Source organism: Saccoglossus kowalevskii, chromosome 8 (assembly GCF_978046115.1).
Source record: "Saccoglossus kowalevskii chromosome 8, keSacKowa6.1, whole genome shotgun sequence".
Lineage (NCBI taxonomy): Eukaryota > Metazoa > Hemichordata > Enteropneusta > Harrimaniidae > Saccoglossus > Saccoglossus kowalevskii.
Genome location: NC_140648.1, coordinates 26,186,611 through 26,199,740, shown reverse-complemented (window position 1 = coordinate 26,199,740; position 13,130 = coordinate 26,186,611). Strand labels below are relative to the sequence as shown.

Below are 13,130 nucleotides of genomic sequence, written 5' to 3'. Positions count from 1 at the left end.
CATGATATTTGTATTTTCAACTTAGATGACATATGTATATGCGCCCTCTCCAGACTTCAGTCTTGATAACTTATCCGGCATTTTTTTGCTTAAATAAAGTAAAATTGCAAAATCACAAGCCCTGCTACGCAGTGGAACTATTGTCTTTCATTGGCAAGGTAAAGAAACGAGTATCGGGACTCAGTTGGTAACTGGATTTATTCACATCGAGTGCCCGTATCTGTGCACACAGCGTTAGGAATTAAATCTCATATAAAGGCTTTATTAAATTACTGTGAAATACGTATCACCGGGTTTTAGAAGAAGTAAATCATTCTTGGAATTGTGGTGTTTTTGATGTAAATGACAAGGGGAGGTTTACGAAACTTTAAAACGTTTGAGACATTACATTACAGCCAGTCACCCTACTACACGTATATTGTATTACAGTAATATGTTGTGTATGTATTGTGTTTAGTATTACAATAATGTTTTGCGTATTATTGTGTTTAATATTACTGTTTGTGTATGTATTGTGTTTAGTATTATATTACTGTTTGTGTATGTATTGTGTTTAGTATTATATTACTGTTTGTGTATGAATTGTGTTTAGTATTACAGTAACGATTTGTGTATGTATTGTGTTTAGTATTACAGTAATGTTTCGTGTATGTATTGTGTTTAGTATTATATTATTGTTTGTGTATGTATTGTGTTTAGTATTATATTACTGTTTGTATATGTATTGTGTTTAGTATTACAATAATGATTTATGTATGTGTTGTGTTTAGTATTATAGTAATGTTTTGTGTATGTATTGTGTTTAGTATTACAATAATGATTTATGTATGTATTGTGTTTAGTATTATATTACTGTTTGTGTATGTATTGTGTTTAGTATTATATTACTGTTTGTATATGTATTGTGTTTAGTATTACAATAATGATTTATGTATGTATTGTGTTTAGTATTATAGTAATGTTTTGTGTATGTATTGTGTTTAGTATTATATTACTGTTTGTGTATGTATTGTGTTTAGTATAATATTATTGTTTATGTATGTATTGTATTTAGTATTATATTACTGTTTGTATATGTATTGTGTTTAGTATTATAGTAATGTTTTGTGTATGTATTGTGTTTAGTATTATATTACTGTTTGTGTATGCATTGTGTTTAGTATTATATTACTGTTTGTGTATGTATTGTGCTTAGTATTATATTACTGTTTGTGTATGTATTGTGTTTAGTATTATATTACTGTTTGTGTATGTATTGTGCTTAGTATTATATTACTGTTTGTGTATGTATTGTGTTTAGTATTACAATAATGATTTATGTATGTATTGTGTTTATTGTTACAATAATGTTTTGTGTATGTATTGTGTTTAGTATTACAATAATGTTTTGTGTATGTATTGTGTTTAGTATTACAGTAATGTTTTGTGTATGTATTGTTTTCAGTATTATATTACTGTTTGTTTGTTTGTTTGTGTGTGTATTGTGTTTAGTACTATATTACTGTTTGTTCGTGTATGTATTGTGTTTAATATTACAATAATGTTTTGTGTATGTATTGTGTTTAGTATCATATTACTGTTTGTGTATGTATTGTGTTTAGTATTACATTACTGTTTGTGTATGAATTGTGTTTAGTATTACAGTAATGATTTGTGTATTATTGTGTTTAGTATTATATTACTGTTTGTGTATGTATTGTGTTTAGTATATTACTGTTTGTGTATGTATTGTGTTTAGTATTACATTACTGTTTGTGTATGAATTGTGTTTAGTATTACAGTAATGATTTGTGTATTATTGTGTTTAGTATTATATTACTGTTTGTGTATGAATTGTGTTTAGTATTAGAGTAATGTTTTGTGTATGTATTGTGTTTAGCATTACATTACTGTTTGTGTATGTATTGTGTTTAATATTACATTAATGTGTTGTGTATGTATTGTGTTTAATATTACAATAGTGTTTTGTGTATGTAGTGTGTTTAGTATTACAGTCATGTTTTGTTTGTGTATTGCTTTTAATATTACAATAATGTTTTGTGTATGTAGTGTGTTTAGTATTACAGTCATGTTTTGTTCATGTATTGCGTTACAATAATGTTTTGTGTATGTATTGTGTTTAGTATTACAGTCATGTTTTGTTCATGTATTGCGTTTAATATTACATTAATGTTTTGTATATGTATTGTGTTTAGTATTACAGTCATGTTTTGTTCATGTATTGCGTTTAATATTACATTAATGTTTTGTATATGTATTGTGTTTAGTATTACAGTCATGTTTTGTTCATGTATTGCGTTTAATAATACATTAATGTTTTTGTATATGTATTGTGTTTAGTATTACAGTCGTGTTTTGTTCATGTATTGCGTTTAATATTACATTAATGTTTTGTATATGTATTGTGTTTAGTATTACAGTCATGTTTTGTTCATGTATTGCGTTTAATAATACATTAATGTTTTTGTATATGTAGTGTGTTTAGTATTACAGTCGTGTTTTGTTCATGTATTGTGTTTAATATTACATTAATGTTTTGTATATGTATTGTGTTTAGTATTACAGTCATGTTTTGTTCATGTATTGCGTTTAATATTACATTAATGTTTTTGTATATGTATTGTGTTTAGTATTACAGTCATGTTTTGTTCATGTATTGCATTTAATATTACATTAATGTTTTTGTATATGTAGTGTGTTTAGTATTACAGTCATGTTTTGTTCATGTATTGCGTTTAATGTTACAGTCATGTTTTGTTCATGTATTGCGTTTAATATTACATTAATGTTTTTGTATATGTAGTGTGTTTAGTATTACAGTCGTGTTTTGTTCATGTATTGCGTTTAATATTACATTATTGTTTTTGTATATGTAGTGTGTTTAGAGTATTACAGTCGTGTTTTGTTCATGTATTGTGTTTAATATTACATTAATGTTTTGTATATGTATTGTGTTTAGTATTACAGTCATGTTTTGTTCATGCATTGTGTTTAATATTACGTTAATGTTTTGTGTCTATATTGTGTTTAGTATAAAACAGTAAGTTGTGCAATTGTTGTGTATTATGTATTTCGTGCAGTTGGCATTACGACAATTATGCCATTTTATTTTGTTTTCAATAATGTAGATTTCATCGTGTAGTACTCTGAGTATATCTGTCGATTGTGGGCGGGGCAACCTGTAAGTGGATTACAGTTCTGACTGCTGACTGCGCATGCGCCCAAGCTTTTCACTGACGACGAGTAACAAAGCCGTCGTACGCGGTTTGCAGTTCGTGGTGATTCAAAACATAGGTGCTACATTTCGCTACTGTCGGACATCATGGATATACGAGCGTGATATCACCACGACGCGAGTCCTTTTGGACCGTGCCTCCCTGTCTCCGAAGATACAGGTAAGTAAGTAACAGTTTCGTCGTCGTCTATGTGACCCACTTCAGTTTTTTTTAAATTAAGCGCTAGCGACCTTATGTGTTGTTTTTTTCCAAGGCTGCATGTTTCAGTGTCTTGCCAGGAACAAGACATTCGGCATTTTGCGCATCTACAACGTGTTACTGCGGTGATTTTTATTATAACTGTACACAATAGCCATCTACACCAAGGCTATGCGAATACAACAGGTTTACGTGAAGGTATGCAGTACGTAATTGTGTTCCATGGCGGTACACTGTGAATCACGATGGTACTACCGTAAAAAACTGTGCATACACTCAGTGGAGTAGGCTATGCCAACAAAACCCCGAGACTTGCATACAGTCTCTTGTTTATTTTTTGGTGTTTTTTTTTCAATAAAATGTCATAGGAGTGTACAAATGGCGAAAGCCGGATTACCGCAAAATCCGCGAAAAAAATCATTTTGCCGTAACGCGCCGGCTTTCACAATTTTTACACTCACATATTTTATTGAAAACACACCAAAAATTAAACAACAGACTATATGCAAGTTTATAAAATACCCACTTTATAAAAAATAAAAAAAATAAAGAAGTCCGCCTCAATTCTCGTCGTGGGATTTAAACCAAAAAAAATAACAAATAATATGCGCCGTGTTAATAAGCCCCTCGCTGTAAAATGTGCACTTTAAATACTAGTATAATCACCCCCCTGTAGCAACTCCTCTCGCGGTAATAAACCAGTGAATGCCTAGAAACAAACGTGATTACAATTGAAATATGATACTGATTATCTGACACATATTGTTTATTTCGTGTTGAACTAAACCTTAAATGACCTGTGTATGGTCACCAAGGATACTGTGGAAATGCAATCGTCACACAACAGTTAGCTTTCAGCTTAAACATAGAGTATATTCCGGCGCTATAGGTGATTTCCCGCCAAACGCTTTAAAATTAATATTAGATACAACCACGGTTACTAAAAAGTAACCGTGATACAACCGAAAACAAGGACTCTACACTCGCCTTCATTCAAAACGTACTTGCCAGTCTGTCATTCAAATACTAGTGTGCCGACGGATACACGGTTCGTGACGCATGTCTCTTAAAGGTGTTAAGTTATTGCCTTCGTTTTTTTTTCTCAGGCTGGTGCTTATGTCGCCTGACTCTGATTTATATTACTTTTCGAATAAAAACCAACTGGCCGAGGTCAGTCACGCTTGAACTGCAGGCTACTTCCATCATCGAACGAAACAATTAAAACAGACGGCATTGTGTGCAATCTTCGCCAGTGTCACTAGTTGAATCACCGTTGCCAGTACTGTAATAAATATAGTCTCAACAACGACTGTAATACAACTGTATATTCATTAGTTGTGCCCTGAAACCAATTGTTATTGACTATAAATTAAACGCTCACATTTAGTACATGTTGGTGGTGTAAGTGTGACCGTGATAACTTGGTTACGGAGCAATTCTCAGTTTTCATAGCCTGAAAACCGCCGTCGCAATCCCCTGCCGAGACATACAGGAATTTGTTTTGACAGCGTGAAGCGAAACATACATGTGACACCTTGGAAATGATGTCTACTCGCACAATTTGTATCAATATATATCACCTAATACCACTAACTCATCTCACGGACGTTGACGGGATATTCGTGATGTGAATTAAAGATGTAGGCGAATGAATAAACGATCCTTTCTTGCGTAGCAACCCGTGCCTAGCATTCACAGGGACGCTAAAATTCAAAATATAGCCGGACAGAATCAAGCACATATTTGTATACTTTACTTTGAACAATGTGAACTGACTAAATAAATTAACTTTAATACAACACAGAATGTACTTATTCAAACATCAAGCTCATGGATTTCTATTTTTTCAGTCACGATCTCCGTTAAATCTACGTGATTCAGACTTATACAGTCTCCTACGGAATACATTTTCATGTCTCGCACGCAAAAAGTACACGCCGTATCAGCACGTATTTATGTGACCCTTTCTAAATCGACTAATGATTATTCTCATGTATTCAGGGACATTTAGTGATCACGAATCCACGCATGTGTTAATGTAGTTCAACCGACCACCATCACGTGACGTCGGAAGAGTACTTTCGCGGATCTTCCGACGGCGAACGCTTTGAAAATTGAACTCACAGACAAACACACATTTTCCATAAAGCCATGTCGACACACCTTCACCACCTTTGTAGAATAATTGACTCAACTTCAATTTCTCTTTCTGGACATGATAGGTGCAAAACATTAATTATAAGTGAGCGAAAAATGTGGAATATAATGAAAACTTAAAATTTTATTATAGGTAAATTTTGTGAATAATTGTAACAATTATATTTCATGTGGGTATGTGTGACTTTTAAGTTTTCAGTCTAATATATTTCGTTGTTTTTTTCTTTTCAAAAAGTAGTCTGGTGATCCCAATATTTTGTCACTTTTAGTACTAATCAGTACAGTAACCAACAAATAATAACTTCGACATGAACCACCTTAAAAAGAGTACCGACTTATATATTTTATGATACATAAATTCAAATTTATTGTTTGTAACATTTATTTAAAAATCCGAAGAACAAATAAAACAACCCTAAGTATGTATAAAAATAATCTTTATTGCATACTCGTATCTTTATTTCGCTATTGACTCAGAAAAGGAAAATTACAATAAAGATGAAAAACTGAGGATATGATATGTATGCATTTTGACCAATTTTCAATTCAAAATGTCTGCCAGACTTAATGTGGCAATGGGTAAATCACAATGTTTTCCCTACTGGAATTAACAAGGTTGGGGACTCGGACCACCTCTTTTCTAGTTGTGTTGTTTATTTGATGGCGTTTCCGCTTCGCAAACATCCGAGAGCTTGTAGCGCTTTTAAATTTTTACTACATTTTTATTAACTAGCCGTATCCATGAACTCCACGATGAATGTACATAAAAGCATAGAACCTTATACCGAAATACGTACTTGTGAGTTCATTTTTTAATGTCGTTTTTTTTTTTTATGACGAGGAAATCGGCCACTCGCTTTTAACAGAAGCGACTGCCCCGGGCATTACATAAGATTGTAATGTATATGATAAAAGACAGCGAGAGAATCGACTTGGAACTAAGCTGACGGCTGATCGGTTAATTAGTTAGTGGGATTTCTGTGCGTGGGCAGTGTTCGTCATTGAATACTGCATGATAATGACCATGACGTGTTTATATATTTACTTTACAGTCACCGCGATCCTCGTCAGATACTTTCACCATGGAAGTAAAAATAGTTAAATGGTTTCACCGTCTGTCTGTCTGTCTGTCTGTCTGTCTGTCTGTCTGTCTGTCTGTCTGTTTGTCTGTCTGTCTGTCTGTCTGTCTGTCAAGTTCAAATAGAGACTACTCATTTATTTACTTAAATTTCAGCAAAATTATACGTCGCACAGGACCCACATCAAAACACTGTTTCGATAATCTCCACAGTTTCACTTGTATAATATTGTAGTACTAGCACAACAACACAGATAGATGCATTCCTTCTTCTCTTGCAATGTTATCTTTTCCGCCTTGACCCTGCAGTTGCGGAAACCTTGATGGGGACAATTAAGCCCTGAAGGACAAACGGATTGAGCACAACTTAAAGTTGAATCACGTGACATGGAAAATGTTTTCAAAATCTTGTCCTGAACTAATCTTGATCGACCTTGCAACTCTTTTGAATACAGTTTTGTAATCTGTTGTTTCATTTTCGCTACTAACCTATAATAAAAAAAATGCAAAAAAAATAAGAGACAATTCTAAGCGTATTCGATAAACTGCATCGAACATATTATATAGTAACGGTAAACCACATATAATAAAAATAATTGCAATACATCCGACTGCTATTAAAGGTAATGGGCATTTGAAAGCACGCGATGACATTTCAAAATTGTATGTATTTGTTATATGTGTTTACACAGGCCTAGGCTAGTTAAATTTACACCATTGAGAGTAAATATATTGTGCAACGTAATACAAATATTGTTTTAAACACATGTATATATATATATATATATATATATATATATATATATATATATATATATATATATATATGACACAACCATGGCAACAGTGAGTTGTAAGGTTTCCAATTTGTGTGCCAGCTTGAGTCTTTATTTTCATTCAAACATCCACTACTTCGTTACTAATGGCCTACTGAACTAGTACAAGCGACTGACTTCTCGGCTTATAATACTGGGTACAAAATAACGCAAATACGTAATACTGTAACTAATTTTCACTGGGTTTATATTTCGCTGATTTACCATTTCAGGCATATTCAGTGAGTTTTAAATTCACGGTTTTATCATTTAGATAATGTGTTCTATGCTAAATTTTACATATTCCCTGCGTTTTAATTTATCTCATTTTCCAGTTAGCGAAATAAGCAAAATTAAAACCCAGTGAATAACTAACGCGTTTATAGTATATTCACCGAGCGCCGCGTTGTCTTGATTTAATGAGAATCCGAAAAACGTTCTAACATCACCATACAGTTAAGACTAACCAGGTGGTGTGAACTCATTGGAATTGCGAATTCGTGCAAATAACATGTTTCTCTTGTGTCTTTCACCAGCTACCATAGATTTCCATGTCAACGAGAACGCAGAAACGTTTTTACATTGTCCGCAGCCTTGATCTAATTTTAGATGACAACGTACTTTTGTCCCAGCGCTTATATCTGGTCTTGCGCTCAGTAACCTTGCATTGAATCTCGCCCAATGTCGCTCGATCAACCGTATCAGCGAAGTCACCTCGGATCTCCTTTAGAAAGCTTTAGTTGTTGCTATGACGACCAAGGTACTAGTCTTTAATTACATTACGTTTACCTGAGTGAGCGTTACTGGTGCTCGGTGTCTGTTTTATGCGGAAGCTCGCGGTTCGTTGTAAAATGCAATGGTTTTAAACTACGGATGTGCAAGCATCGCACGTTCATGCAAATCACTAAAGATAAATTCTTCCATTTATTAGCTACATACAAGTGAGAACATGGACTGATTAAAGTCTAGGTTCTTAGACTCAAGCAATTTGGTGAAAGTGGAATACCAATAAGCCCATTAGAATGAACGTGATGTTTTTTCTGAATGCTGGAGTCGCGATGATTGAAACGCTTGCTATCACCCCTACGTTGAATCGCGCATTTTACTGTTATTCGCTGTGTCGCGGGCGTTAAATTAATCACTGTGCTGATGAAAGGTCGTTGCTGATGTTTGCCTTTGCTGTAAATTTACGATGAGACGTAAATTTCCGTAATACAGCATCTTGTATTCGAATCAGTGTATTCAACAGGAATTCAGTTACGTTGTTCGCCATCTTGTCATTCCCATAAACCGACTACAATTGATTTGTTTCAAGTTGTTTGTTGGACAATGTTAGATCATACCTTCCAGGGATACACTTGCCCCCCCCCCCCCCCTGCGAAGCGTACCCGAACAGCATGTTATGTCCATAAACTAGATATTAGTATGAAGACTCATGTGTTGCTAATAACAACTGAAAATTGTCTACGTCACAACACGCGCGATTGGAGTTCGATTTTCCTCATTGATATAGGCGTTCCGATTGTCACATCTGTTCTTCATAATCAGTTAATATGATATATTTATTCGGCAGCTTTTTTTTCACTTAATTTAATTTTTTTTATGAAACCTCGTAATATTAGATTGTTTTACATATGTGATGTAAAATAGTTGAAGTACGTGACACATATTCAAACTGGTAATTCGGACGTTGATCTGGGGTCGAGTTGCGTATGACGGATTGCATCATCGGGCTTCCATGAATGATTATTACTTCCGGAGACTTCTTCTGAAATAACATCAATATACGATTATCGTTGATCGTTATTCACAGGAGAAATCACTATAAATACGCTAGTCCCTCGCGTTTTTTCCTTGTCCTCAAAACACGGGGTCAATTGTCTGTTCTATATCTTCGTCATCTTCGTCCCTGTTATAAATTGTCATAATTGCCATAAGCTGCGTTCTTAGCCATTTTTTTGACGTTCTTCAATTCATATGCTCAAATGTTTGTAACAATGTATCTATGAGAAAAATAATTAGGCTGTCTACCAGAACGGTCATTTCGAATCGGTATAATTTTTTTTAAATCGAAAAACGTGAACGCACCTCCATTATTGATCTTTTAAATAGGTAAATATCAGAATGTAAAATTCACAGCGTGGATGGATTTCAACAAGCTTAAAAGTTTAGTATGTTACGGGGTTTGGCAAAGTCATGTCTATACTCGGTAAAGTCTCGGATATGTCCCCAAAAATATGTCTGTCGCTTAAACTAAATTATACTCGATTCGACACAAAACTGTAACCCGATTTCGGCAAAGCTCAAATCAAGTAAGTCGTGTATAAATATACAATAAATAGGTTAGAATAAAAATGGGGCCTTTTTTTCTTTTTAACTTGATTGTGCCTTTATATGCAACGATGTAAAAAGTAACCTGAGTATGACAAGTAACCCATATTAATTTGTGTTTAGATTAAATGAACACAGCCTGTTTGGCTACTAAGATCATGGACGAGGGACACATGTTACTCGTCTCTATCCGATTATGCCTACAATATATTAACATCTAACAAAAAACAACTTGTCCACATATGTCCCCTATACGCATAACAACTGACATTTTAGTTTATAATAAGAAACAACATTTTATATGGTGCGTAATACGAAATTAAAAAAAAAAATTATAACGAAACCCTAGCTCGAACTAATGTGTCCCTAATTCGTCAATCTAGACCGCTCCACCTAATTATATTTTACACATGACAAGCGTCCTGTCGGTCTCGCGAGACTATGATGTTTTGTCGCGAGAATCCTCAAAAAATTACTTGCACCATGATGTTACATGCCCCGGCTGTTTGAGATAAAATATCCCCATATCCTGTTCTGTATATTAGTTTAAGTATAATACAATTGTCAGTGATTTGTCGCCGTCTTACCAACGATTTGTCGCCGTCTTACCAACGATTTGTCGCCGTCTTACCAACGATTTGTCGCCGTCTTACTATTGATTTGTCGCCGTCTTACCGACAAATTTTCGACGTGTTACTATTGATTTGTCGCCGCCTTAACAACGATTTATCGCTGTCTTACCATCACCACTACGCTGCGTGGACGTCATCATGACACAGGCATTGTACTCAAGGATCTAGTTCTCGTAAAGACAGTTTTCTAATCGATATCAAGCCATGGCCACCTAGTTAATATAATCGAGGCCAAGCGTCAAGTTTATTTTTAAAATTATTCTCCCTTGAATGTGTTTGTTCTCCTCCAATTAAGTAGCAGCTCGTCACAGATTGTGGTTTCAAATCATGCCTGTCCGAACTTGGAGGTCCTCTAAGATTGCGCCTGTCCATCTCATCTTCAAACGAGTCATATTCGTTGCTGGTCGTTTAATCTAATTCTAAGTTTCTATATGTTTCAGGATTCGTTCAACCGGAACGTTCACATCTCTACATTATGAATTAATCTGCGCTCGAGGTATAAGGATATCCAGTAATACCGAATATTCCGTCCGCTGTGTTACGAGAGAATGTCAACACCGAGAGCATGGCATGCCAGTTCGTTCGACCGCGAAGATAGGGAACAGGAACGCGATGAATACAAAATAAGCGAGCGGCGAGCGAAGGGTACACTCGGGGGAGGCATAACGATCATCATTGTTGGAGCACTTTTCTGTTTCGTGTTCTTCGTATCAGGGGGATATTTATTTTACTACGGGCTTGTCGTGATCGCACTTGGCGTTGTAGTCTTGACGGGAGGTGGAGTATGGTTGTGTTTTATTAAAAAGAAGACGCCGACAACGTCGCAAGTGGTGCCTGTGTCGGGATTGTTCAACACCCCGGCGTTGCCAAAGGAACCCCCACCGCCGTATTCTCCTCCAATCGGACCAATTTACGGGTAGGTACATTTGTATATTGATACAGTGATTCTGACAGTACATATACTGACAATTGTCATACAATACAACCATTTGTACATCACGGCACTCAAGAACAAATCCCAATATCTCTAAATATTGCTCGGTGATATATGGTGACAACAGATATGTCACGTAGTGTATTGAAAAGTACATTGCCAGTATTCAGACATTTTGACAAATGCTACCCCCATACATAGACGGGTAGGAAGCTCAAATTATTTAATTACCTCGGTAAAATTAATAGTGCATTTTATTTTACCAATTACATTTATATACACCCTCGCAGAACTAATGGTATACTCTTACCTCTTTCTGCAACAACAAACATACTGCGGCTGTTTTCATTATTAACCGCACACAATCGTGTGTAATAAATCAATCCCATAATGTTGGACACAATAGCAGTAGTTTGACAGATAAGACAATATCGACCCCAACACGTACTATGCATGACCTTTTTAAAGCAGTCGTTGATTTGGTGGTTTCGTTGATCACTTGATATTTTATTTATAACTTGTTGGCAAAGTGTACGTCATTCAGTGCGTGTCTTTGATAAATTCGAGATCACGTTACAAAAGATGAAGACGTGTTTTACGCTAAAAGAAAAGGTCAAATTAACAGAGTAGGTTTCAGGTAACCTTTCACTGTTAGGAAAACATTTATATCAGCGACCATGACATGTTTTTATTTTTTTTTATTTTCAGGTGTCCTTACGATCACTATGGCAACAACGCCAATCCGTTTTCTCTTAACCAACCCGGGCAGCAACCTGATGTGGTGATTGACGAGTCAGGGGCGATGATGTTACCTGGAAGTTATTCCGCACCGGTTGAGGTCTCGACGCAGACAGGACCGAGTAGAACAGGACTCCGTTCCGATGATCCCATGACTGTTACACGGATTACGTCCGAGGTGCCTCGCCATCCGTCCTCTCCGCCGCCTCCTTATTTAGAAATAAACGAGACCGCGCGGTGACGTCACAGCGCGCATCGCGTGGGTGGGAAGACGCCCAAGAGATACAGTTAAATGATCTCTAACAGTTTGGGTCGTTTAAATGAGGCATTTACACAGTGGTTATTTTCGTGTGGATTCGTTTCTTGATACTGAGAATATATATATATTTTTACACAAGTAAATACCCACGCGACGTTGACGATACAGGAATGACGTCACGTTTGTATAAAAGCTCCCAAAGACTTATTTATATACGTCCAAATATCTTGATGTTCTTTTGTTTTTTACAGCGAACTTCAATCGCACTGATGAATATTACTTTTGATTATGAAACTGATTTACATTAGGCCTTATGTATGGTGACCTCAGCAAGGTCACACATCCGGGTGCGTTTAAGGGGTGCAGTTTCATTCTCAATGAGAATTTCTCAATTACCCACTACCACCACCACTGAAAGCAGTAGTCACCAATAAACAGTTAAACATGGTGTCAACTGACGTATAATATTGGAAATTATTGCCTGTGTAGGGTTACAATAATGCTCCCATAAAATACCCGGATGTGCGGTTTTCAGGGTTCATACACTGAATGAGGTCATTTTTCTTTTATAAATTACCATTAACGGGTTTGTACAGAGTTGATTTTATTGACGTGTTGTCTTTTTTTGTTTATATTAGATTCGATTCACGAATGGATCATGATCTTGAATTCGAACAAAACGTGTTTGAGTTTTTTTTTTAGTAAACGAAAACGAAAAATGTTGCTATTTTATTAAATGAAATCTTGTCAAA

General features: G+C 35.3%; 1 protein-coding gene across 2 annotated transcripts; it reads left to right on the top strand.

Annotated features, from left to right (window-relative positions):
• The first annotated feature begins 3,249 nt into the window (after nucleotides 1-3,249).
• On the top strand, nucleotides 3,250-13,130 carry LOC146739481 (uncharacterized). 2 transcript variants are annotated; one of them, XM_085502975.1, is made up of 3 exons: nucleotides 3,250-3,395; nucleotides 10,888-11,363; nucleotides 12,090-13,130. In XM_085502975.1, the coding sequence occupies exons 2-3, from the start codon at nucleotides 10,996-10,998 to the stop codon at nucleotides 12,358-12,360; spliced, it is 639 nt and encodes a 212-aa protein (XP_085359101.1). In that variant the 5' UTR covers nucleotides 3,250-3,395; nucleotides 10,888-10,995; the 3' UTR covers nucleotides 12,361-13,130. The 2 variants fall into 2 exon arrangements, with proteins under 2 accessions (XP_085359101.1, XP_085359102.1); XM_085502976.1 differs by having other exon boundaries at nucleotides 3,250-3,399.

Bases quoted from the DNA above. Each gene is read 5' to 3' on its own strand.
- LOC146739481 (XM_085502975.1), top strand. From the start codon at position 10,996: ATGTCAACACCGAGAGCATGGCATGCCAGTTCGTTCGACCGCGAAGAT. The intron at 11,364-12,089 runs GTAGGTACATTT...TTTTATTTTCAG, and splicing joins CCAATCGGACCAATTTACGG to GTGTCCTTACGATCACTATG.